General features: G+C 30.1%; 2 protein-coding genes and 1 pseudogene across 6 annotated transcripts; 2 read left to right on the top strand and 1 right to left on the bottom strand.

Annotated features, from left to right (window-relative positions):
• Positions 1-13: 13 nt before the first annotated feature.
• LOC141454294 (uncharacterized) lies at positions 14-13,708 on the top strand. 5 transcript variants are annotated; one of them, XM_074128393.1, is made up of 21 exons: positions 28-170; positions 243-971; positions 1,139-1,332; positions 1,594-1,762; positions 1,831-1,956; positions 2,168-2,307; positions 2,384-3,116; positions 4,008-4,077; positions 4,159-4,333; positions 5,058-5,187; positions 5,281-5,406; positions 7,623-7,685; positions 8,540-8,675; positions 8,762-8,889; positions 9,208-9,345; positions 10,216-10,379; positions 10,479-10,576; positions 10,672-10,844; positions 10,994-11,155; positions 11,235-11,374; positions 11,920-13,708. In XM_074128393.1, the coding sequence occupies exons 2-21, from the start codon at positions 284-286 to the stop codon at positions 12,073-12,075; spliced, it is 3,909 nt and encodes a 1,302-aa protein (XP_073984494.1). In that variant the 5' UTR covers positions 28-170; positions 243-283; the 3' UTR covers positions 12,076-13,708. The 5 variants fall into 5 exon arrangements, with proteins under 5 accessions (XP_073984497.1, XP_073984494.1, XP_073984493.1 ...); XM_074128394.1 differs by having other exon boundaries at positions 30-971; positions 11,920-12,060; positions 13,448-13,708; XM_074128392.1 differs by having other exon boundaries at positions 29-971.
• LOC141454844 (U2 spliceosomal RNA) lies at positions 5,655-5,783 on the top strand (annotated as a pseudogene).
• Positions 13,709-14,551: 843 nt separating the features above from the next.
• On the bottom strand, positions 14,552-16,491 carry LOC141454301 (uncharacterized). Its single transcript, XM_074128407.1, has one exon. The coding sequence runs from the start codon at positions 15,912-15,914 to the stop codon at positions 14,634-14,636; it is 1,281 nt and encodes a 426-aa protein (XP_073984508.1). The 5' UTR covers positions 15,915-16,491; the 3' UTR covers positions 14,552-14,633.
• Between the last annotated feature and the right edge of the window lie 9,515 nt (positions 16,492-26,006).

Genomic DNA, 26,006 nt, shown 5'->3' with positions numbered 1-26,006 from the left:
TACTTGATCTTGGTTAAGTGAGGGAATTTTTAAAAAATATTGCTTTTATCGATAAATTCATTGATTGCTCTGACAAATAATTTTTATTTCTTCTTGCGTCATTTCTATACAAGTAATGTAAACAATAGTGACAACTTTTCACCAACGTTACAAATCGTCACAACACATCAGTAAGACAATTATTATTATAAAACAGTTTAAATTTGCCTGATTATTGTACTTTTCAAATGAACGTATTTTAGAAAGATGAATTTCTCATGCATGCTACACTACTGAATGCAAAATGCAGGATGAAATAAATGATGTGTTGCGCTTAATTGCGCATCCACTAGAAAACGCAAGACAATTAATGAAAGGAGAAAACAAATTTGTTATTCAATCCAATTTACTTCATCAGTTCAATACGGTGCTTGACATTGTAGAAAATAAACCTTCTGATATTATTATCTATCATACAGATCGTAAAGCTTTAGAATCCTTTGAAAAGCTTCTTAATAATATTTCGAAACTTGTAGTTACTCAAAGATCCATCCATTCGCATAATCATTTTATTGATATAAGACGATTTAAAAAGTTGAGACAATTAGAGTTGATTAGAGTACCAGTAGATAAAGTAAAAGGTTTAAGTGTGCTGAAGCCACAGTTGGAATACTTTTTATGTGACCATTGCAGTGAAGTTGATATAATTACCAAAAGTGGAAAGTTACAGTGGTCAGAATTAGTTACGCTTAAAATAAAAAATTGTGCTGTGAATATAGAAGAACATTTTTTTGTCTCAATGCCATGGATCCAACATCTGGATCTGAGTTTTACTAATTTAAGGAGACTTGATGCCCTGAAGTGTTTAGACAATCTAAAATTTTTGAATCTTAGTTTTAACCATTTAGAGGTGTTACCAACTTTGAGCTCCGCTTCTTGCCCGCAGTTACAGATTCTACTTATCAACCATAACTATCTTCAAAGTCTTCAAGGTAGGGATAGTTAAGTAAATTATTGTAATAAATACTCCAGTAGTATTTTATTATAGCAAACCGTCATTTTTTACTGTAATGTTTTTTTTAGTGTAATGTAAAAAAGTATGAAAAATCTACATTTAAGCAGATTATCAGGTAATCTAATATTATTCTCTCGTGACTAGGGCTTCAGGATCTTACCAGTTTAAGAGGTTTGGATTTATCTTGGAATTGGATTTCTGATAAGCGTACTCTGGCACCATTGATACATTTAAAATCCCTTCAATGGATTAATTTGTGCAATACACCACTTAGTTTCAACAAATATTATAGATACTACTTAGCTTCAGCGATTGGATCAACTGCAGCTTCACATCAGGTAAGTGACTTAAATTTTGAATAATGTTTGGCAAATCGTTGTATAACATATTTATTATTTAAATTGCCTCCCTTGAACTTGAATAAATATATTTATTTTTTCTAAATTATCATTACTTTCACAAAATTAAGAAAAATGTCATTAATTACTTGTAATTAAGTATTTAGTTTTTAATCCTTTGAAAAAAAGTTCATGTGACGTAACAGCTTCTTTATTATTTTAATTAAGCATTTTCTGTTCTTAAATTGAATTATTTTTTAGTTCGTTATAGATAATAAAGGACTTAACAGTCAAGAACAGAGAGTTATGGGCAGTGGTCTTGGTATTGTAAGATGTGGTAAGGGTTCCTATAGTCCCGAAGATTTACATTTATACGAATCACTCTCATCAAATCTACGCCATACTTCTAGTGTTTCGACTGCAAGCAAGGGTAAGCCTAATACTAAGTTAGAAAAGAAATACTATTGTTTAGTATTTTACTGAAGAATTTGTTTTTAGCTTCAGTGAGCTCTTCAACAAAATCTAAAACGCCAAGTCGAAAGGGGAACAGAATGAGAGAGGTTGTTATTGAAGATATAACCGAAAGCGTTGCAGACGACCCAGAGAAAATAATTGAGACTGAAGGTAGGTATAGCATTACCGGTTATGTGTATGAAACCATTTCGTCACGATAATGAAGGAATTTCTCAGGGTGTAATCAGAGGAGCTCATGTTAAAAAAGAGAATAGAATGGGGCATGCTAACCATTTTCTTTTCCCTAAAAATGTCTAATTAAAAATTAAATTGATGCTTTAGAAGTGACAATATCTGTTTTTCCATTTTTTTATTTTTTCAGAAGTATCGAAAGTGGAAGACTTAGAAAATCGGGGATGTCAATTGCAAGAAAGCAAAGAGGAATCCGTACAAATTGGAACCGAGCGACAAAATGTACTTAACAATTTAATACATGAAGCTGTATTTTCACAGCAATTTACGGTAAGCTACCAATTAATTTGCTAATTTCTGAAGTATTCAAATTAAATATTTAAACATCTGTGAAATTTACTTTCAGCAAGAAGAAAAGAAATGTGAAATTGAGGTTGAAAATAAAATACCTATTGAACCTACAGTAAGTAATATTACTTTGGGAATTTTGGAGGTGGAAATCCACGATTCAAGATACAACGAAAACAAAGAAGATGATAGTGAAATTGTTGAAAATAATGCTGAAGATATTGTGGAAGAGGAAACTGAAATTACTGAACAGATAATGCCAGCAACTGACTTTTTATATAATCAAGAAAATGATGACAACGCTAATTTAAATTTAATTGAGCAAGAAATATCAACAAATGATGAATTTATTCAAGCAGAAGTTTTACAAGAATTAGCATCGCTAAAGACAGTAGATGCAAATACTGAAAGTGATAATAAAAATGATTCTGTAAGTAATTTTGATCAATCAGAAGAAATTAATTTATCAACGGAGAGCCATCAAGATGATCAAGATTATTTTTCTGCAACTGAAGATAAAGATAGATCGAAAACTATATCTTCAATTGATTCAGCTGATTTGGATGAATCTCGTGATTCTATTGCAGCCTTAGAAAGCCATCAAGATATACAGGAGACAAGTGAATTACTAGCAGAGGAAACTGATATAAAAAATGAATCTGTAACCTCTAGTGAGACGCTTGAAAATTTATCACCTAATCCAGTTGATACGCAAGAAAAAGAAGTAACAAAGATGGATGTTGATCTCGATAGTGAATCTGAGTCTAGCGGTGCATCAGATATTATTGAAGGTTAGTAATTTTAAAGAATAAAATTAATGTAGTTCCTTTTACAATTATTCTTTTTTTCGGCTGCAGAACTAAAAATATATTTGATTTGAGTTTCCCTTACAAGAATTGGTAAGCTTTTTTTCTGTATGGAGATTTTATCTGTATGATTGCATAGCATATGCAAATCCGGACTTTTAGATTTTTAATAGAGCCCCTAATTCCAGGTGAATATTGGAAAAAGTAATTTAAGATTTCTTTTATTTTTTATTTTTAACGATGTCCGATTATTATATGTACAAGATTCTTGTTGTTTGTCCCCTAAGTTGCCATTTTCCTGGGTTATTACTATAACTGTGTTGCTTTAAGAAGGATAGCAGCTACTGTTTATTTTAGTTTAGCACACTGAAGTGGGTGAACCAAGAGTAATACTTAGATCTAATATTACAAAAGTAATACTTAGAACTAATAAGGCAGTTTGTTTTAGTTCTCTGAAAATCGAAGTTATAACTTTTACTAAAAGATAGATGACTCTCTTAATTTGCCATTTAATTTCTAGATTATTTTTTTTAGTATATAAGTTTAGGACTTGGTTTTTGGCCTCCCAAGAGTCTAAAAATCCGTATTGGTTAGACTTGAAAAGTGAATTCGCCACAAAGTCTACTTACTGTTAGTACTTAAATATCTATTTCAGCTCCCTTAGGTGCCTATTTTGTACAGTGTTACCTAACTAAATCCAAGTTAGTTATCTTCATCAACTACTTCTAAAGTACCCACTTAGTGAGGAATGTTTCAGCGAAAGTTTCTCGTTTAGGCGCCTAATCCCTGAAGAAGAAGTCATGATAAATCTAGATTCTGATGGAAATATATTCTGGTCTCATTTCTATTAAATAATAATCTTGTTTTGATTTCTAGAGGAAATGTGGCATGTTCAAAAAGTTGACAAAACTGATGTTCAAAATATTTTGCTGGTGTTACTGGAAAAGTAAGTTACTTTGCAAATGCCTTAAACAAAACAAATTAAATTTTATTAAGTGATTTTAAAAATTATTTACATGGTATTTAGTGAGATCAAGGAAAAAAGTCCACTATCTGGTAGAACTTTATCAAGTTGGACTTTAGATTGTGTTCAAAGTTGCGTCAAAACAAAGAATGAACCTTTTACTGTTGAATTGGAATTTGATTCAGCAAAAGCTGACAAACAGAGAAGAACATATATCATGGAATTTTCAGATGCTCAGGTATTTATTTAATTTTCTCTTAGATTTTTAAATATGATTGTGACTCAAATTATACGTCAAATTAAAAATTTGGGAATTCTCCGAAACGACTACTCATCTCAAAATTTATAGACAATTGGTATGATTTCTCTCATCTTTATTTTAGTCCTCTTTGTATGTTTCTAAAATTTTATCGTTAGATTTGGATCATTTTAATGTTTCTTTAGAACCAAGCTAGAGTGCTTTTTAACTCAACTCCTTAGAACTTCTTGAAAGTCAATTTCCAGAAGAAATATTTCATTCAGACCAGAAGGCTAGAAAAAGGACTATTATACGTATTAGGATATTTTTCGTTTTGGGATATTAGTGACATTTATTTAGGTCCGGTGCTGGTCCGACACCTTTACAGATAATAATTGGCCATACAAACACATAAACTATTCACGAGGTATTTTATAAGGGGCGTCTTTAGCATATACTGCTGCCACAATGTCAGTAAGTCCGCTGATGTGAGTTTAAATTACTACAATTATTTTTTCATTTTCATTGTTGGGTTAGTCTTAATGGAATACAAAATTTGAGAATTTTGATTTTTTTATTTTATTTTGTAAACTGATTTCTAATAATAATATCAATAGAGAAAATGTTGAATCATAGGGGACTCAAAACGCCTCATACAAATGAGACTAACGATAGAAAAAGAAAATTAGTTCTTTTTTCGTAATAATTTACTCTTTTTTTACAGGTTTTGATTAAGAGAATGTACAGTATTCTCGAATCAAGGCCGCTCAGTGCAATGAATCAATCTACATTTAAGTGCTTAAAATGTGATTCTATATTTGTCCACTCCACACCTAGCTCTTCAAAATTAAAAAGTAAGACTACACTTTATTTCAGCAACTTTTTTGTAAGGGAATTATTTATTTATTTTAGAAATTTGATTGATTTTTTTTTTAAATATGTTTCAGCGGCACAAATTAAATGTACAATATGCTCAAGTGCGACAGTCTCTTTAATGGAAGAACCTAGGCCCCCAGAAGTTAGACCATTGCCTGACAAGCCAGTCAGCCATTCATCTTCACAATCTAGTATTGGTAAATTATTAATTTTTAAATTAAAATTATTTTATATTTAGTTGAATTAATGATAAGCTTATTAATAATTCTAATGTGTGGTATTTTCTGTGTTTTTATATCTTGTTTGGGTTTGTGTTTTGGTACCAATTTAGTATTTTTGTAATTTTTAACAGTTTTTTTTTTTTTAAGATTTTCCTCAAAATGTCTTGAGTCTTTGTTGACAAATAAAGGCTTTGCGGATAATGTCTGATTTGCTTCGTATACAGATTGCTTCTCGGCCTTTTGACTAAGATCTAAGTGTAGTATCTGTTCTTATCAGCTTAATCTCTGGTACAGCCTCCATAGGGAGCTCAGAAAACACATGCATCGCAAGGGACTGGCGGATGATAGCCTTTGAAGGTTCTGTCTGGAAGAGAAGGAAACGGCACTACACGTGTTGTGTCTGTGTGAGGGGCTTGTCTCGCTAAGGATGTTACTTCTCGGAGAGGAAAAACCAAGGCCTTGTGAGCTTTACCCAAGAGTCGCTCTCCAGAATTAGGAGACTGATTAAACGGACGGGTTTGGAGGGCGAGCTTTAGAATGGGGGGAGCCACAATAGATCCAAAGGGGTCGCAATGGTGTAGGTCTTAAGGCCGCCCTAGTTAAAACTAATCTTATACAGATTGCAAATTGGCTCTTTAGTTAAAGCAATTCGACGAAAGTAAATAAATTCATTTATAAGATTATTTGTAAGTTTGTATTTATAAAAATTAATTTTCTTGTTTATATCTGAAAGGAAGCAGAATGTTACTTTTCTCTGTGAGTAAAAGCTGCTCTTTCATATGGTTGAGGAATTTTTAAATCGAAGTATTAGGAATAAATTATTTTATAATACTCCTCTACGTAATCACGATATTATCATTCATGTCCCTACTCTAAGTTGCCCCGTTTTTCCTATTTGTATCTGCTTCCTTCCTCGAATTCATACCCTTTTAAACAAATGATCTATTTCAATCCAGTCAGCCTAAATATTTAAGAAATCTTCCAGCAAGCTTTAACGAAAGTATAAGTATAGATTTTATATTTTAGAATAGAATCTTCATATTTTCTTGAATGAATAAAGGTAAAAATACCTTTAAAATATCTGTTAAACTTGCTTTGTCTGTTAAAGCTATAATCTGCACAAAATACTACTCTATAAACTTTTCTCTTCTTGCCTGCCTGTAACTGTTAAACATATAAAATATATTTAAACAAAATTAAGCACTAATCTAACAAGAAAGGAACGATACGCATGGCCGAAAGTAACGAACAAACGTTAACACTAAAAAAATAATTGAAAACTTGGTAGGTTTTAGCTTTCAACGAAGTTTATTATGATATCGAGGTGATTGGGGAATCAAAAGTGGAATAGCTAAAAGATAATAGATACTACATACACACACCCAAACAAGTAACATAACCTTCTTTTTTTCCCCCATATTATTTTTGCAGGTGTTTTCTCAAAGCAGGTTAAAACTTAAAAAAAATTCTGATTATCCTAAACTAAGGTTAAAGAAGCAGAAGATTTGTCATGCTTTGCACAAATATTTACATTTATTAAATCAATAAACTAAGTAAAGTGATTTAATTAGATTTCGTAAAAGTTTTCGAGAAACTCTGTATTCTGTAATAGCTTAATACCTTGTTTTTATTCTCTTTAGGACAATAGAGATCCAACAAACTTCTATTTTTAAATTCGATATATCTTGAGAATATTGTCTGGTTATTTTTGTTTAAGCCGTTCATACAGATTTTCACGGAATATCACAAAATATCTGTGCCAAAGGTGTCGGATAAAACATTTCCACATCTCTACTTGGTGACACTGCAAATTTCTGTTTACATTCTTGAATGAACCATGTAAATATTAAAAATTCCATAACTACCTAACAAGGTTAAATTATAAATTTTAAATGTTTATCTTGTCATAGTTTTCTAAGTTAAGAGTGAACCTTAATTAAGATACTATGATAAAGTTTACTAAATTTGATTTTTCTCCAAAATATTTTCTACGCTTCTTTTGTTAGCACTATCTAATTATTTTCTCGGCTCAAAATTATGATATTTTAATTTTTTTAATACATAATCTAATTTAATAAGTATTTATTCTTCTTCAAGTATAAATCATAAGTTATAACGATAATAAAAACGATCTTATAATTTTGTACGATATAATATGCATGCTGGTGCATCTTGTGTTGTGGTGTGTGCAGCTTTAGATCGAGGTAGAGATGGCAATGGGTCTTCATCAGCATCTTCTACATCTAAAATCTCATGTAAGCTCATTTTACTCCTAGAAAAAAAATAGGTTATAATGCTGTAGATAATTTATTAATTTATATCACGAATATCTGTTTTAATAAAGTTCCGTAATCACATTGTTACTATTACAAACATCAATAATATTTAAGTAGTTTTTTGTAAGCACTTAATTTTGATTGGTGTTAGATAAAAATAATTAAAAAATTGCTCTGTTTGCTGCGCTTCAAGTAATTAAAATCTTCGTTAAGTATTCTGGATAAAGTATGTCACTTGTGTGTAGTGCAATTGTCTTTAATTGCCGATAATTAAAATAGAAGAGATATTGCCATTATTCCTTATAAGATTTCTGTCTCTTCCAATCAACGATGATTATGAAGACTAAAAAGGCGATACTAATTTTAATAGGTGGGTGGAAGTGCAAGGGATTAATTTGAATGATGTTCTAAATCATCTAGTGCATCCCTGATTCATCTCACATTAATCAACATCATTAAAATTTCTCTTAAACATGGGTTACTTAGATTCAGTGCTAACGTCAATGCAATTTTTCAGAAGAATTTGTTTCTTAGTGGTCTTCTGTATTTATTGTAATATCATTCCTGCCTCAGTTATGATTATTAATTTGATAATCTTAGACCATTCTATCTGTTTTATAAGCAAGAAGTAAATACTCCTTGCATGTACTTATTAAATATCACATAGAAAATAGTTGAAACCTGCTACTAGATATCTAATCATCTAATTGAATTACTTTTTGTCAGAACCTTTTAGTCTTTAAGTTTGTGTTGAAATTATTTTTTGTTTTAAATGTTTTTCAAAAAATGACCAATTTTCTTTAACAAAAAAAAAAAAAATGTTTTCGTTGTAGGTTCTGCAGCTTCTCTTGAACATGCTCAAAAATTAGTAAACACTGGTATGGCTACGCCAAGAAAATATGAAAGCGATATTGAGATCATTAGCAATCCCAGCCAAAGTAGCATTGAAGTTTTAGATGAATATGGAAGGTTTGTTGTGAAGGTTTTTCCAATTTTTAAGTTTTTTTATTACAATAATGTTTAAATTTTGTACAAAGTTTACATTATCAACATAGATCGCAAGGAAGTACTCCAAGTAGAAAAAGGTCAAGTGAAGAACGCCAGTTTGTGGCAGTACCACAGTTGGGCACAGTAATGGAAGTTAACGCTCAGTTATCTGCACTAACAGAGAGTAGTTCGTCTGGTAAAGTATTTATTTATTTTTAATATAAATTAAGAATCTGGTGATAATTTAAAACTGCATATTTCTTCCATTTTAATGTTACCCAAGTTTATGATCCATAAACTAAAAAGTAAACAAAAAATTAATTTAAAAAAAGTTTTATTTTCTCTTAAATATAATTAATTAACAGATTTAAGCATTCCTTAATTTAAAGTTTTAAAATGAATTCATTTGCAGCTAATTTATAACCTCCTTATAATGCGATAGCCAATTAATTTTTAATCAGACTTTCCTAATTTTTTAGCCAATCATTAACGTTATAAACCCTTCTAATCGTAGGATCATTATCAGAAAGTGTAATCACAACTTATGAAACTCACAATTTGCTTAATAAGAAACCAAAGCCAGAAGAATGTTTAATTGAAGAGAGTAGAGAAGACTCTCCTGAAACTGAACCAGCCACCAATCAAACTCAAGGTAATACACGTTCTAAAAACATACTACTTTTCTTTGTAACTTAGTTTTTTTTTTCTAAAGTACCATTAGTTAGTTTCAGTTTGCTATAATTCTCCTTAACAACATGAAGATAAGAGAAAACTAGTCATTATTAGTATTTGTTAGTTTGCTTAGGTAACCAAGCTCTATGAAATGTTTGGTCTGATAAGATAATTAGATAATCAGTCCTTACATATCAATAATCTCAGGAGAAAACAGTCTAAACTCTCTGCCTCTATAATATTATTTAGAGTGAAGGTATTGAAACAAAATTTTTGACAACCATAGTACCCTCAGGTGAACGTCATTAGCACATTAACTCTTTTAAAATGGACTGTAACGTCTCCTATTAAATATAGCATTTTACCGTCTTGAAAGAAGCGGTATTTTAGATTGCCTATAAACTCTCATGCAAAACAGATGGATGTTATGAAGCTGCTGTGATCCTGAAAGAAATGAATTCAGTGAAAGAGGCATCAATTTGACCAACATATCAACTTCCCCACATCCTGAAATCCCCCTTATGATTTGTTTTGCACTTTAGATGAACACCTTCATTGAAGGTACTTCTATACTTCTATAATTAGAATTTTTTTTTTTTCTTTCTGCTATGTCACGCGTTAATGATAAATTACGTATTTATCATTTATAAATTCAAATCGAAATATTTAATTAAATTTCATTTGTAATCGTTAACCTTTAGATTTCATTTTATTTGCAAACAAAATACAAAGTAAAAGTTTTGTTATAGTCTCGTGTACATTCGATTTAAAAATAATAACTATAATGTTAGACATTAGAATAAAGTAACTATTAAATTCAGAATTACTAAAATATTGTACTATTTTTCAGAAACATTAAGTGAAGAAAATGGTAACATATCAGAGATTAAACCCACATGTAGCACGGATATATATAACTACAATGATTTTACACAAGTCGATGTCAGAATTAAATTATTCTTTTACCAATCCATATTTAATGATGAAAATGAGGAATTGTTACTTCTAGTAAAAGTATCTATACATTTATCCTACATTTATTTTATTAAATGCCTAGAATTCATTAACATAATATAATTTCATTGTTATTTGTTTTTTGTATTTACATTTTAGTGTCATCTATGGAAAACGGGGGGAGCCGATTATGATGCGTGCGTGGTATTTTCAACAACTAAAGTGTATTTCTTATCACATTCAATTACAAAATTTCAGTAAGTAATTAAGAATTATTACTATCTTTTTAATTATTAGACAAATATCAGTTCTTATTGTTTTTGTTTGTTTTTTTTTATTCTCTTGTATACAGAGAAGACACTTGTGATTGGTTAACATTGAATGATACCATTTTATTGAAAGAAATTAAAAAAATTTACCCTATCATTTGGCAGCAAGGAGCTATTCTGAATACAAATAAAATCACCTACTTAGTTCTATTATTGGACAAGGAAAGGACTGTAAACTTTTTTAAATTTTTAGAAGGTTATTGTGTTTTTCATAAAACATTTGTTGACACTGAAGAACCTTAAGTTCAATTAAATGGAATCTAATTAATAAATTAAAAGAACTAAAATCCTATGAGAAAATATTATCAAATGTTCATTTTTTAAAAAAACTAATTTCTTTTTCAGGACTTTCGTTAAAAGAACTTAAAATTCAAAACCACGTAAATACTAAAAATGAAATGGCTCTTCAGCAAGCTGTATTATCTTCAAGTGTTCCCCACTCTAGCATAGATCCATCCGTTTCGTCATTTTGTATTTGCTTAAAAATATGTGTTACTAAAGATGATGGTAATTTATAATTTTTTCAAACTAATTTTATTTATTAATTTTTTTCTTTAATTTAATAATTTTTTGAATTTAATTACAGATGTGGAAATTATGAGGCTAGCTGGATTAGTGGTAACAGGCAGTGAATTCCATGTAGTCCCAGGAGACTTAAGGTGGTTGTGTTCAACAGTAGCGCCAACCATCCATCTAACCCAACAGATGGCTAGTCTAATAGACGTTGTAAGTGATTATTATATGTATTTAAAGTGCCTGATGGGCAAGCGCTTTAACTATAAACTATGCTTAGATTTCTCATCAGTTTGCTACTTTAATTTATTATAATGTAACATTCTGGATTATTTATAGTAAAAACTAGAAATTACAAAAGTAAGATTTAGAATGCATTTGCGGAGAGCCTTAAAATTTGCTTCAAACTAAATTTAAAATGTATTTATTGAAATAATATTATCATAATTGATTTAGAATGAGAGCAGCCAAATTGGCATAAATCCGGGACTTCCCGCGTTGTGATCTAGTGATCTAGACTTGATTCTAGCTTACTAGAAAGCAACATTTAATGTTAATTTTGTTTAAAAAATTAGGTTAACAACGTAAACTTCTTGTTTTTTCAAAAATATAATAAAAGTAATTCCAATACATGCTATAAACCTCCTAATTTAAAAATAATTTCTGTAGCATTTGGTTTTTTGAACAAAACAAACCAAACTTGAATGTTTCCGATTACTTTTATACTTGATTAAAAACTAAGCTTTCTTCTTATACAGGAAAGAACTGAAACTTCTTTAACATTTCATTTTCTCAACGAAGGAGAGGCACTCGAAGAAATTTGGTCAATAAAATTAGAGACAAATGAACAAGTGTTATTAATAATAAAATCTATTATGTCAGCATGGGAACCATTACAGGTAAAATATAAGTGAAAAGAGATATATTGTAAGTAATTTTATTTTTGTACTTTTATCCTTATTTTGTTGTTTAAATGAAAGAAACTGAATGTCGCAATTAGTTAAGATATAAATATTCAAAAATCAATATGGGTGTCATTTTGTCGTGTTGTGCTTTCAGTCATAATTTCTGTTTTGTTAAAAGTAATTACTTCATACTAACCCTTAGAAGTTCTTGGCTTTTACATCTTTATCTTGGCTTTCTTTTAAGGATATCTTAAGTTGTACAAAACGAATATTTAAAGGCAGTAGCTAACCGAGTGAATAATAATATAATTATAATAAAATTATAAAAAGAAATACAAAAAAAATTAATGATTTGTAATACGACTTATTGTTGCAAATCTTAATTTCATCAATCATGAACTCTTAAGTTCATCTGACTAATTTTTCAGTGTAATATTTGAGAGATTTTTTGTGGTCGAAAACTTTTTGGAAAAGCGTTGTTTGGTTTATAATTGCGTTGTAATCTATTTTCCCGGAAAAAGTTTTAAGTGCAGGTGGCTATTATGCATGCACATGAGAGTAAGCGCATCAAGATTAAAGAAACCCTTAGTGTATTAAAATTAAAAATCTCGGGAAAACGTATGAATTGTTCAATAAAGTCGACTTTTGGTCATTTGCAACTTCCTATCCTTTTACGGAAGTTTGGAAAAAATTTAATTTTTATTAATTTTAAACAAATGTAGGACTGTACAATTTTTTTTTTTTTTTTGAAAAATGGGAACAGGGGAAGATTCTAGAGTCTTCAAAAAATCAAATTTCACTGACTCAAAAAGAAAATCTATGAAAAAATTTTAAGATTATTAAAAAAAATAACTTTCAGAGGGTGATTTTTAAAAAATTGAAGAACGTAAAATATTACGCGTGTGTCACTGAATTATTGTATTTTGCTACCGAAATGTTCTTTAGAGCTGTTCTATTGGTATTAAACCCAAAAGAATAGCCATTTTCTTTCTTTATAGTTATCGTCAAATCGACTGCCTTCGGAGTTCATACATTTATTTTGTTTCTCATATTAAGGCCAGAATTAAATATATAATAATTACCGTAATAAATTAATGAAAAGTAGTGTTGTTTTAAACAAGCTTGTATTATGTTGTGATAATGTTGATTTACAGGCAAATAGATGTTAAGAGTTTATAAAAGGAATATGTTCTATTTCACTTATTTTTTTTTTAAATTTAGTGGTAACTTATTTTATCATATTCTGGACTGGAAATATTGTACTAAGTCATAAAATATGTTCTGTAGTTATTACTTAAAGAACGTAAAATCTTAAGGACATTCGTGTTTGGAACCTTTTACAGTGCACTGTTGGCCACTGGGCAATGTTCTTTTGTTACAGTAAATACTACCGGAAAGTGAGCTGTAGGAGGTTCTTACAAAGAAAAAAATCTAAATGCCGGCAGCTGGACTCGAACTAGTAATCTTCGCGTGGGGAGTTCAGTGCTCTAATCTCTGAGTACACTCAGATTCCTTTATTTTTTATTTTATTTTTGTTTAAGATATATGTATTTATAATGATCTGACTGTACTGGAAAATGTGATATGTAAACTGCAAAGGCTGTAATGATAAGATTTTTATTAAAAAAAAAATAGAATCTGATTTTGTCACTAAATGTTTCCTTAATGTTACAAACTAAATAAATTTATCCAATAAAATGGTATTTCCGAATGGTTAATTATGTTCACACGCTTTTTTGCTTGGTTCAATTTTGATACTAATTCGAATTATCGACTTTAAATTTTCCAAGATTTTAGAAAAAGATTACCAAATAGAGAGAACCTTTACTCACAAGAAATCAGCACTTGAGGTTAAGGCGGAATAACAATCTCCTAGAACTCTCTTAAAACCAATATTCACTAAAAAAAAAGTGTGATTACTAAAAGCTTTAAAAACTTTTTGGTTTTTATAATGAACTGTTAGTATGTCAAACATAGAATTCTAACAGATATTTCATTCTTATCGCTAGTGTTGGTGGTTTCGACAAAAATCTTCAATTTTATTCCTCCAAAATATAAATAAATTAATTTTTCCTGAAAAAAAGTTAGCTGCTACAATTTTATCAGATTTATGTTGTGGCAAGTACATATGTACATATGTTAACAATGGCTGCACATTAAGTTATTGGCAAGGCTTCTAAGAAGGTTTGAGATGACCAGGTGTTAGGGAAGGCGTGGTTTAGAAACGAAGAAGATAAATGAAATCAGCTCCTACAGAGTCACACACTCAACTTCATAGTTTTTTTTTTAAATAGATTCTGTTGTCTTACTTCCACCAATCTATTTAACAAAAACCATAGATTGCAAGGAAGGTAACTTTCACTGTTTAAATGTATCTTTTCCATGATCCAGGTCCAACACATGTCAGAACTCTTTTCTTCTTCAGCGTTAATATTAAATGCTTAAGACTGTTATAAATTTGAAAAATAAAATAACTCGTAAGATTTATAGATTTTAATCATTTATTAAACTTATATACAAATAAAAATAAATGCATGTAAGAAATCATCATTAAAAATAACAATATCTTAACATTTTCTCTCAATAAAATCAGCTGGTGGTATCTGATGCAAATTTCCTATTAGATTTTCCATTTTTCTTACTTGTATACTTAAAAGTTTCATCTCTACAAGACAATGATTTAGCAAAACTTTTAACTTTACGCTGGCTCTATTATCGGGTATAGATAATTCTCTTTTACAAGCAAAAAATGTTGAAATTAAGACATGAATAATTCGGACATTATTTGATAAACATTGGATCAATTTTAACATTGAAAATTCACAATCCTCTTTCTTCAAGAAAGCATCCTGTGACCACTTTTTTTGAATTATACGATTCGCAGAAGAAGTCAACTTTTTACGATCAAAACTCATTTCTACTCCTATACTTTTCCATTGTTCCTCATCGAAGGTGAGAAATTGTCCATAACCAATTTTCTTTTCCATGAATAAACTTACTAAATTAGATAACCCTATAGCAAATATTGTTTTTATTGTGTCTTCAGAGAAACCATCGAAATCAGAATTATTGTAATTTGGTAAGTCAAACATAATTAATTGATAATTTGACATTTTCTCATTGTTGAATAATTGTTGCTGAAAATCTTTTTTCTTCTCATCACTTACGATTTCATCAATTACGCCAAAATTTTTAGCACTGGCTAAATTATGTAAAGATCTTCCCATAACATCAATTAATTTAAGATCACAACCAGCATCTTTTAACATCTGCACCATGTGCACATCGCCTGAATTTACTCCATAAAATATTGCTGACCAACCATCGTTATCACTTACTTCTAAATCCGCACCAAGTTCTATTAAACGTGCCACTAATTTCATATGACCTCTGGCAGTTGCGTGCATTAGCGGAGTCATTCTGTTTTCATCGCAGATATTTATATTTGCTCCAGAATCAATAAGCAAATTAAAAGATTTAATAAGTCCATCGTCATCAAAACTAGTTGATTCGCATAAGCAAATCAATGGGGTGGTTAATTTATAGTGAAAATTAGGGGATGCACCATTTTTCAATAATATATCAACAAGTTCAGCCACACCTAATGAAGAGGCATACATTAAAGGTGTCCATCCTGAATTATCTGAATAATTGGCATCAACTCCATCTTCCAAAAGTTGTACTACTACTTCAATATTTCTGTCCAATATGGCATTGATCATTTTTTGACCAGGAAGTAAATCAATCTCAAATATTTTCTTTTTATCCTTTGCAAAATCATCATCTGGAAATGTTAAACATTCATCTTCGCTATCACTATCACTGAAATAACCCTCTGGAAGAGCCATATTTTGAGAAAAGCAATGAGAATTAGATGAAAAGTAGATAAAACATTAGTTATTTGCACTGTAAATTCTTATTAGAGATATAACCTCTCTTTTTTGTAACCTTTAGTTCCAGCCTTTAGTTGGTCAACACAAACTGAGCACATTTGTACATTCAAATACTTAACTGAAGATGTGGATTTAAAAAAAAAAAAAAATTGAATCCTTTTTTAAAATTGTAAGTTTTAAATCTAAAGTAATTCAATCCCCCTCCCCCATCCATTCTAGGATGTAGCAACCATCTAAGTCTGCCAAGATCTGTTCCATCAGCCATCCTGAACAAATCCATCAGCGCATATGTTCATGATTGGTGCTCACTTTCTTTTGGTCATCCCATCATACGGGTTCAAATATTTTTCCGCAGATTTCTTCTCCCAGATTCCATCTTCCCTTGTCATCTACTTATTATTTAAATTAAGTGGTATTATTTAAATTAAGGAAAATATAAACACTGATATTTCATTTCAGTTCAATTTAACAAAACAAATTTTTTTGTTTTGTAACTGTCTAGTAACCATGTGAAATCTTCTAATTAATCTAAGTAACTAGAAATGTGTGTTAGATCCGGTTTTCACCAGTTCTAAGTGAAATGTTACTACATTTGTAATTCGTACTTGTACAGTAACTATGGTGATAGTAGTCCAGTTCAATTGACAGTAATCAGAAGCAATCTTTACTTTATTTAAGAGCACTTTCGATAAGTATTGCACAAGTTTTAGAAATGTTCTTAGACTTTTAACCCTTCCTCTATTCTGTTTTATAAAAAAAAAAAATTAACCTGGGAATATTTGCAATGCATCGTGCAGGTATAAGTATATAAGTGTAAAAGTATGGTAGTTAAAATAAAGAAACATTAATTTTTTTGTATATAAATCTCAACTCTTCTAAGGGTCTTCTTTTAACCCAGTTTTTATGAATCTCAATTTAACTGCAATATCTCTTTTACAATAACTGCAATACAACTTAATTTGAGGCAAGTAGATTTTTTTTTCTTTTCTGCGATGTGTATTGGTAAGATTTGATAGATATTCTCATCTATTGTAAAAGCTAAAATTAAAATAATGTAACTTGTTTTTACAATTGCAAAACAATAACAATAGTAATTGTTCTCTATGAAGAGCATTAGTGCAGCAAAAGTAACCTGCACTTTTAGAGATGCCCATTTTCTTTCTGTACCCCACAAATTCTACAAAAGAAGGATAACATGTAGCCCTAATTACATGAATCTCTCCTTAAATTATAATGCTCAGAGATGTTTCCAGCAACTAGGAATCTGAAATATGTCCATAATGAACATAATAATCATCTTATAACCAGCTCTGTTTACGAGTTCAATCAGTATTTTAGGCAGCTGACAATCCACAGAGCTCACAATGCTAAGAAGTTATTCTTAGAAGCTAAAATAACAAGTTTTCAATGATCGTTAACTAATGTAGGGAAGTTAGACGCAAAATTTGACCTACTTATCTATTTCCTTATTTCGCGAAATAACTACATGCGACCTGGCACCACAGGCGGATTGAAAGCTTAGTACTTTAACATTTTATTTTGTAAATTCTATATATAATTAATAATAAACTATAAAAATAAATAAGACTTCTAAAGCTCCTCCCCCAAACTGCTGTGAAAATAGCTAGATATCTTTATTAATTCATTCCTCCAAATGTTCCATTCATCTAAATACACTAGCACAGTTTTGATGCTTTTAAAGAGCATCATATAAAAAAAAAACATCAGAATTTTGGAGTTTCGGAACGTTATTTCATCTGAAACATCAATTTAATTTGAAAACTTATTTTTCTTGGATAATGTAACAATTTATTCGGTTTAACGAAAATTTTTAATTTTATAATACTTTTTGAGGAGGTGAAAGTTGAGTAATATCAAACTATCTATTTAATTGAGTTCGGTCAATGATTTGTACAATGCCCTGTAGACAATACAATCCTTCGGATTTCATGGCACTTGAAGGTCTTCGGTCACTAGACCTGCATGTAATATTTACATTTAATGTTAGACGTTAGAGCCTCGTTTTACTTATACTATTTCAGCTCTGTTTTGAAATATTGCAACGCTTGGCCCATGAATTTTTAAATTTACAATTTGATACCCTAAGCAAGTGCTTATTTTGCTATAAGCGGAATCCACTCCTATCTTGGAAAATCTATATGAAACATTCCAACTTCAATTTTTGTGTTTAAATCATATGATTTAAAAACTCTCAATACACTCTATTTAGCCCTTTATGGATTACTTAGTAAGGTGAGTTACATAACTCTCTTATCCTAAATATTAAAAAGAATAACAAAGCTTTCAGGCAGGAAGACATTTTTGTGCATTCACTAGAGACACTGTCAAGTAGTATCCCGTCCAGCTTTCTTCGAGAACAGTAACACCTGAAATTAGTACCATATATCCTCACCAGATTATTTATGGAGAAAATTCAATTCAGGAAATTCGATTTAAGTCAACTTGTTTAAAAATAATTATGTCTTTACCAGCGAAAAGAGAAAGTTATTCACGTGACGAATATGAGGTGAAGTAGTAAGATTAGTCTCTTCAGTAAAGTAAACTTCAAAATTCAAGTGCCGCTACCTCTTAACAGAATTTCATTTTGAAATAAAAGTTATAAGCTTCAAGAACTTGAGAAATGAATTCCATTAAGAGAATGTTTGTTAATTTAAATGTAAATCCGATTCTAGTTATTATTCCACAGATTCTACGTAGTTTGTTTTAATGATAAAAACATGTTATCTAATTTGTTTGCAAACAAAACTAATAAACATATCTTCCCAATTTAAATAATGTTATTGTATTTTATAGATTTCTATGTGTTTTTTCGTTTCTCACATAGATGCAGGACATACCGCATTCTTATCAGATTTTCACTCATTCTTAAAATATTTACATATAAAGAAAACAGAAATAAACCAAAAGGTTATCAGAATTAACCTATTCAAATAAGTATTCAAAGAATAAAAAAAAAAGACCAGACATTGTCTATAATAATTCAGTTTTATCAGTTTCTATGTTATCGTTGTTTCTGAATGTGACATTCATTATAATGTGTAGAAATCAAACAGATTTTAGTCCTCTTTATTTTTGCCTTCTTGAAAAACTTCAGCTTACTTTATCGCATCTGACATAAAGATTTTAACAAAAGCTTAAAAATAATGTAAAACCATTTCTTTGTAAGAAGAAGTATTGCTATCTAGTTAAATGTTAGAGAATTATTTTTTTATTGGAAATATGCTGGGTAAAAATTTAAAACAAGAAATGTATGCGTTTGAATAAGAACACCTTAATTCTAAAAATAAAAAAAAATCAAAGGGAATCAAACTTCACATTTCGTATGACAGTAATTTAGAGAGCTATAAAAATCTAACAACCAGAAGTAATTTTGTTTGGAAGAAGTTAACACCCTATGAAACATTAGTTCTTAGATGCACAGGATGATTTGAGATTGCTGAGAATTACAAACTGGTTGGCCAAAGCTCACGTACCAAATGGAAGAATTTTCCTAAAGAAGCCTTGTCCTCATACGGGGATGTACCCTGGAAGTAAGTTAAACGGTTCGTGTACAATGTTTGCTCAAGAAAATAAAATAAAGAGATCTATTAAATACGTAAAACAGACCATGGACACAGGATTAAGGAAAATCGATAGTCTGTTATAAAGGAAATCCCACAAAAAATAAATATATATAAGTGTATGTAAGTGAAGACCACTTATTTATAGAAATCCCATTAAAAAGTGTTTTTCACTTACAATTAGGAGAAAGTAAAGATAATGGGCCTTAGTAATATTCTGTTTGAAGAGACATGATAAGAATAATTATTCTAAAACAATTTTTAATAATACTTTTTGTAAATACATTTCTTTACTAATAAGTTTTGCGAATGTAAAACTCTCGAAAAGTCTATGGTAATGTTAAATGATGTCTAATAATTTTAAAACATGACAGTTATTAGAGATCTTATATAGGTAGTTTATGAAGTCAGTAAAACTAAAAACTAAAAATATTGATAATAAAAAAAAACCATTATTAAAATGCAGATTAACCATTGTTAGTATGAACACATCGCAGATAACAATATATCAGTATTTCAAAATTTGTTTAAACGTTCCTTAACAAAAAATATTGATTCAATAATTTTATGAAAAATAAATAATAATAATATGTAAAGGAATAGAGAGTGTTATATAATTAAATACATTGGAACAATGTAAGTCATACATTTTATTAGGCGACATTAAAATTTACACAAATCATTGTATCAATTTTCGAATAAATCACAAAAACTAAACCACTGCACTCTCTTATGGCGAATTTTGAGGAAAGCATTCCTATTTACCTGAAGACCTTTACAAAGTTTTTTAATTTTCTAAAAAAAAAAAAAAAAAAATTGTGGGTGACAAAGTCTAAGAAATATGTAATAGTGAAAATTAACCAGAATCAAGTGTTTTATATATATATAAAATGGAGCATTGAATTGAAATAAACAAAGTTTATCAACCACTCTACTTGATAAACAATGCAATCATGTAAAAATAAACAATTTGGCTGTACAAACAGCATTCTCCACTCATGTTTATTGATCTATTTCTAATGAAATGTAATACTAAACAAACAATTCCTTATTATTTCTTATACAAATGATACCTTTTTGTTTTCCAAAACTACAGTTTCACAGTTTGAATTTTTATTGTTTAAAGGTTAACTAGTAGCACTTGAACAGAAATGAATGAGACAATAAAATTAGGTATGATGGTAAAAACTCATCGTAACCTTTAAAATCAGAGCTGTCAAAATCGATTCGCCCGATGGCCAACGATTTTGAGAAATAAAATGAAAATAGAAAAAAATTGTATAAAGAAATCGAGGCAATACCGCTTACACAATTCCAGTTAGGAATGGAGCATACACGTTTAGCAGAGTGACATTCAAGGGGGCTCGTGGGCCTGCATAAACACGCAGACTAGTTTCAGCAAGAATTGGAAACGATATGTCTGCTACTGACAATGTCAGGTAATGTAAACTGGTACCAAAAGCGAAAATGTTAAAAAGAGCTTTCTGGATTGTAATGTTATGCGAGTACGTATATCATACCTATCAAATTAGAAGTTGCTCGCCAGAATTTTGCCTGCTGCACCAAATAGTTCATGTTTTAATTGAGTTTGCCCCAAAACTGCTCTAGATTTCTACTTTTCCTATCACTCACAACTGCTATTATGGCCAGGGCTAAATTCAACATAAAGGGTAGCCTTCATTTTGAAGATCAAAGGTAAAATACAAAGGAAATACGAGGTGTGTTCAAAAAATAAGGTGAATTTTCATTTTTCTTAAAAAATATTTATTTATTCATCGATTTTTATTTTGTCTCCTTCAAAGTAGTCCCCCTCAGATATAATACATAAGTGCCAGTGTTTTTTCCAATCCTCGGAACAGTTCTGTTATGCACTTTTTGGTATGTCCTTGAGCTCTCTCAGCGATTCGGTTTTTATCTCCTCAATCGTCGCAAATCTCCGTCCTTTCATGGGTCTCTTCAATCATGGGAACAGGAAAAAGTCGCAGGGCGCCAAATCTGGTGAATACGGTGGCTGAGACATGATAATGTCATTCAACAATTCCTGAGCGATGCTCATGCGACGGTTTTTTTGATCAAAATTCAGCAATTTTGGAACGAACTTCGCTACTACACGCTTCATGCCCAAAATTTCTGAAAAAAATTGCAGGACATGTGCCAACCGATATGCCGACAACCTCAGCAACTTCTCTAATTGTGATTCGACGATTCTTCTCAACATTTTCATCGGTTGTTGATGTGCTGGGGCGTCCAGGGCGAGCGTCGTCATTCACATCTTCTCGACCTTCTGTGAAAAGCTTGTACCACTTGTAAACATTTTTTTGACACAGAGTACTCTCACCGTACGCCACTCTCAACATTTCAAGTGTTTTTTAACACTTAATTCCATTTTTTTTACACAAAATTTGATGCAAATTCGTTGATCCATTTTTTTCGACAGAAGAAAATCGCCGAACTCGCAAAACACTTGTCTTATTTATGCTTCTATCATACAAACTAAACATGCTATATAGCTACAACTTTGAAAATATGTTCGAGACAAGTGTACCAACATAAAAAAAAAAGACAATCGAAATTCGAATGTACGTAGCCCGCGAAATTTGAAAATTCACCTTATTTTTTGAACATACCTCGTATACCAAATTGGCGTCCAGTTCATCTAGATTTCTACTTTTTCTTTCTCTGTCACCTGCTTTTATGGCCAGGGCTAAATTAAACATAAAGGGTAGCCTTCATTTTGAAGATCAAAGGTAAAATACAAGGGAAATACACGAGTTGGCTTCTAGTTTGTCTGAATTTCTAATTTTTCTTTCTCTGCCACCTGCTTTTATGGCCAGGGCTAAATTAAACATAAAGGGTAGCCTTCATTTTGAAGATCAAAGGTAAAATAAGAGGGAAATACTCTGAACAATTTTCATGTTCGTCTATATTTTTACTTTTTCTTTCTCTGTCACCTACTTTTATGGCCAGAGCTAGAATTAATGTGAAGCGTGACCTTCTTTTGAAAAAGCAAATTAAGGTTAAGGTTAAAGTAAATCATTAGTCGCATGTTGATTAACTTATTGGAATACTCTATTTATTAGTTGAAAATCTAGTGCAGTATTTCCGATAAACAGGAGGTTTATTAACAGGAAATTCACGATAATAGATTAATACCATTAGAAGGTTTGATGTGATTTGGAAATTCGAAAGTATTGTTTCCAAATAGTTTAAGGATATGTTATAATTACACCTGGAAATAATTGCGGCCCATGACAAAAACCGAATCTAGTTGAAATTGATATGTTGCAATCTTACGTCATTTTTATTAGCAACATGAAAATATTATTAATCGCCAAGGACATCAACAACAGAATATTTTAAAATTCAAAGAAAGATTAATATATAGTTCCTATTAGAGTAACAATCTTCCAACGATTCTGTGCGTCAAATTTCGCAGTTCTCTTCTTATCTGCGCTTCACCATTCGCTACATTCTGTTTAGCTTTATATTTTTCTTACTGTATTTCTATGTAACTGGGCGGGTGAGTGGATTCAGTTCTTTCTATCGTTAATTGCTGAGTTAACAATCAATGTTTAACGAGTTTCAGTAATTAATTATTTTTACACACAGTATACAAGAATTAAGATATTAGGGAAAATATTTTTAAAAAAATTAAAGCCACACTAATGCCTAAAGTCTAATCTGGAGTAAAGCTCTAATTAGATAATTTAACTCTTTACAAAACTGTCTCTTGCTTACAAAGTTACATTCATAATCTAGATACTTAATTAATTTTTTTTTCTTTTCTTGAAAACGTTTTTAAACGTTTCAAAATTTAAATTTCTAAATTTTCAGATACTAAATTTCAGATATGATGATCAGAGAAAGCAGAGAGAGTAGACGTTAGTTATTTCTTTTAAGTCCTACTTCTTTAATGGAATCTGATTGTATTGATTATTAAAAAAGTGGGAAATTATATTGAATCATTTCCTAATAATGACACTGGATAAATGGGTTAAAGTGAATGAACCGATATTTTTAAAAGAAATCCACGAGGAAACAAATTAACTATAATTTATTATTATGATTAACAAAAACAATTCTTCTGAGGCACATCACTTAGTGATTATTTCGATTAGACTTAATGCAATTCACTTTCTAAAATTTCTGTTTACTTTTAACTTAGGAGTTGGTGTAATTATTGCCTTGTTCGCTTACACTTTAATCATTTTCATGGTTTATTTAATAATGTTTTATTACGAAACATTCATAACGTTGCAAATAGCAATAGAATTTATGTGTATGAAAGGCGCTTTATGTATGTAAGAACCGCAAAGCTAAGATGTATTGCAGTACACTGAACAGAATACAGTCTAATGCCTTGATAATAATCTGTGAATTACTTTTGTATAACAATTTTGGTAATTAGAATACTCAGCGATTTTTTTATATTTTTTTTCTGCTGACCAAACAAATTGACCGGCAGACTTGCAAATACCTACAGACCATATGCTCGTAATCATGAGCATCAGGGGACTGATATTTCTGGTAAAAACGCTCGGTAAATCTAAATTCAGTCCGATTACAATGCTTTCTCTTAATGGGGTTAAGAGAAATAGCGATTTTGAGATATTGTCCTGGAAAATACATTAACCTATTCTGCATTAACTGTAAGAATGTTTAAAATAAGGAATGAAATTAATAATTTTTTCGTAATGGAATTAAGAAATTAATTCATTAGCGTAAATGATTGTGTTATTGCTTAATGTTGTGGTAGTTCTGTTGACATGCTTATATTTAGGAATTATTTCTCAGTCTCGCACGAGATCTTTATTTATTTTTCATCTGCAGATTTTGCAATTTCTTATTCATATTGTAATAGAAAGTATAATTGAATTAATTAACACATCGCGGTCATTTGTTTGTTTTTTTAATTAGAATATTGTTTTCTGACGTAGAAATTATTTTTTGTCTAAACAATCACACCCACAGTTACCAACAACCAAAACTAAAGATAATTTATATTATAATTTCTTTCATTTCACTGAAGTCAGGCTAAAATTTTTCTGATTAAGACTTAATTCCTACACAATTGTATCTAAAGGAGTGATTATTCTCATCTCAATTATAATTATATTTAAGTTTTTGTTTTTTCAATATTATTTTAACAGGTCTTTAAAAAAGAAATGATACCATCGTAGATCACAAAATTTTTGAACAATTTATTCTAGAAAAATAATATATTGCCTAGTGAGAGCTAGGATTTGAAATACCCTTAATTTTTACAGTTTATTTCAATGCATAAAATGTGTATACATTTATTCAATTCACATAAATTTAAGGAAATTATTTCAATAGTATTATCCAAAGTATTGTATAATGAAGAAATATTAAACATAATAAATTAATAATTTATGTTTAAACTTTTTATTGAATTAAAAAGAAATGAGAGATGATTGTATGCTCGGCTGGGGCGTGTAAACAAACTTTCTCTCAATATAGTGAAGCTACTACTTTCTCTTTCAGCATTCCTCTTCGATACATTCAATGTCATCTTCTGACTGAACACATCTGTTTGATATAAATTGGATTTAGTAGCTGGGTACCCATCTTCTTTTCTTCTGTTTACTGTATGTTCTGAAGTTAGTGTAGACTGTAGAGTTTCAAGTTTCTGATTCCAATTGAAGAACCACTCTATTAATGGAAAAAAAAATCCGAAATAGGGGAAATTTAAAGAAATCAGCGCGCTTTGATGGATAAAACCATGAGAAAGCTAGCTGTAATGATATCACTCTCATCATTTATTGATTTAATGATGATGAGTGTTTGTTAGCATTCTCTCCGCTTGTTAATACTTTTGAAACTTTGGTTTTTTTTCTAAGTTTGAAGAAATATTGTGTAATTACTTGATAGCAGGAAGGGAAAGTTAAGTGAATGTCTCAGTTAGTTTTTTCGATAAGTTGATTCCAGATTCCTTATAACTCTTAATGGAAAAAGAAACATTGGTTGCTCTTTTTTTTTAAGAAAAAAAAATCTTTTCTGTTAGCATTTATTTTTACAATTTCTTTCTCTGAAAAGAGACAGACATGTCATTTGGAAGAAAATGAGTTACTAATAGATTAGCGGTACAGCAAACTTATCGGAATGGTCTTATAGTGATTTTTGAGGACCTCTTCAATTGTTTCTAAGAACACCAAAAACGTTATACTCGTAAGTACAAGTTGATATTTTTATATATCTTCCATAAAACCGTCCCAGTTTCTGCGCTTTTTCAGAGATTTAGAAGCGGTGCTCTATAAAGTAGGTAGTAATTCAGACATACAATTGCAGATCTTGAAATTTCGTTTATTAAAGAGATTAACATGATATATAATAATTTCAAACACACCTTTTTAAAATTATATTGCACGACCCAAAATAAAATATTCAATAGATAGCAGCACATATGCATGCAATAGTGACTTGCGCAAGCGTGATAATTCAATGA

The sequence above is a fragment of the Rhodnius prolixus genome, unplaced genomic scaffold, assembly GCF_049639745.1.
Source record: "Rhodnius prolixus isolate KJV_2025 unplaced genomic scaffold, Rpr scaffold_9, whole genome shotgun sequence".
In the NCBI taxonomy this organism is placed as follows: domain Eukaryota; kingdom Metazoa; phylum Arthropoda; class Insecta; order Hemiptera; family Reduviidae; genus Rhodnius; species Rhodnius prolixus.
The sequence above is the reverse complement of the archived record's forward strand: the minus strand, read 5'-3'. Positions and strand labels throughout refer to the sequence as shown.

What these genes read in the sequence shown, in the direction of transcription:
- LOC141454294 (XM_074128393.1), top strand. Translation starts at nt 284, where the DNA reads ATGCAGGATGAAATAAATGATGTGTTGCGCTTAATTGCGCATCCACTA. An exon ending in CATTCAATTACAAAATTTCA is followed by an intron (nt 10,577 to 10,671) that starts GTAAGTAATTAA and finishes TCTTGTATACAG; the next exon opens with AGAAGACACTTGTGATTGGT. An exon ending in CTTTTTTAAATTTTTAGAAG is followed by an intron (nt 10,845 to 10,993) that starts GTTATTGTGTTT and finishes TTTCTTTTTCAG; the next exon opens with GACTTTCGTTAAAAGAACTT.
- LOC141454301 (XM_074128407.1), bottom strand. Translation starts at nt 15,914, where the DNA reads ATGGCTCTTCCAGAGGGTTATTTCAGTGATAGTGATAGCGAAGATGAA.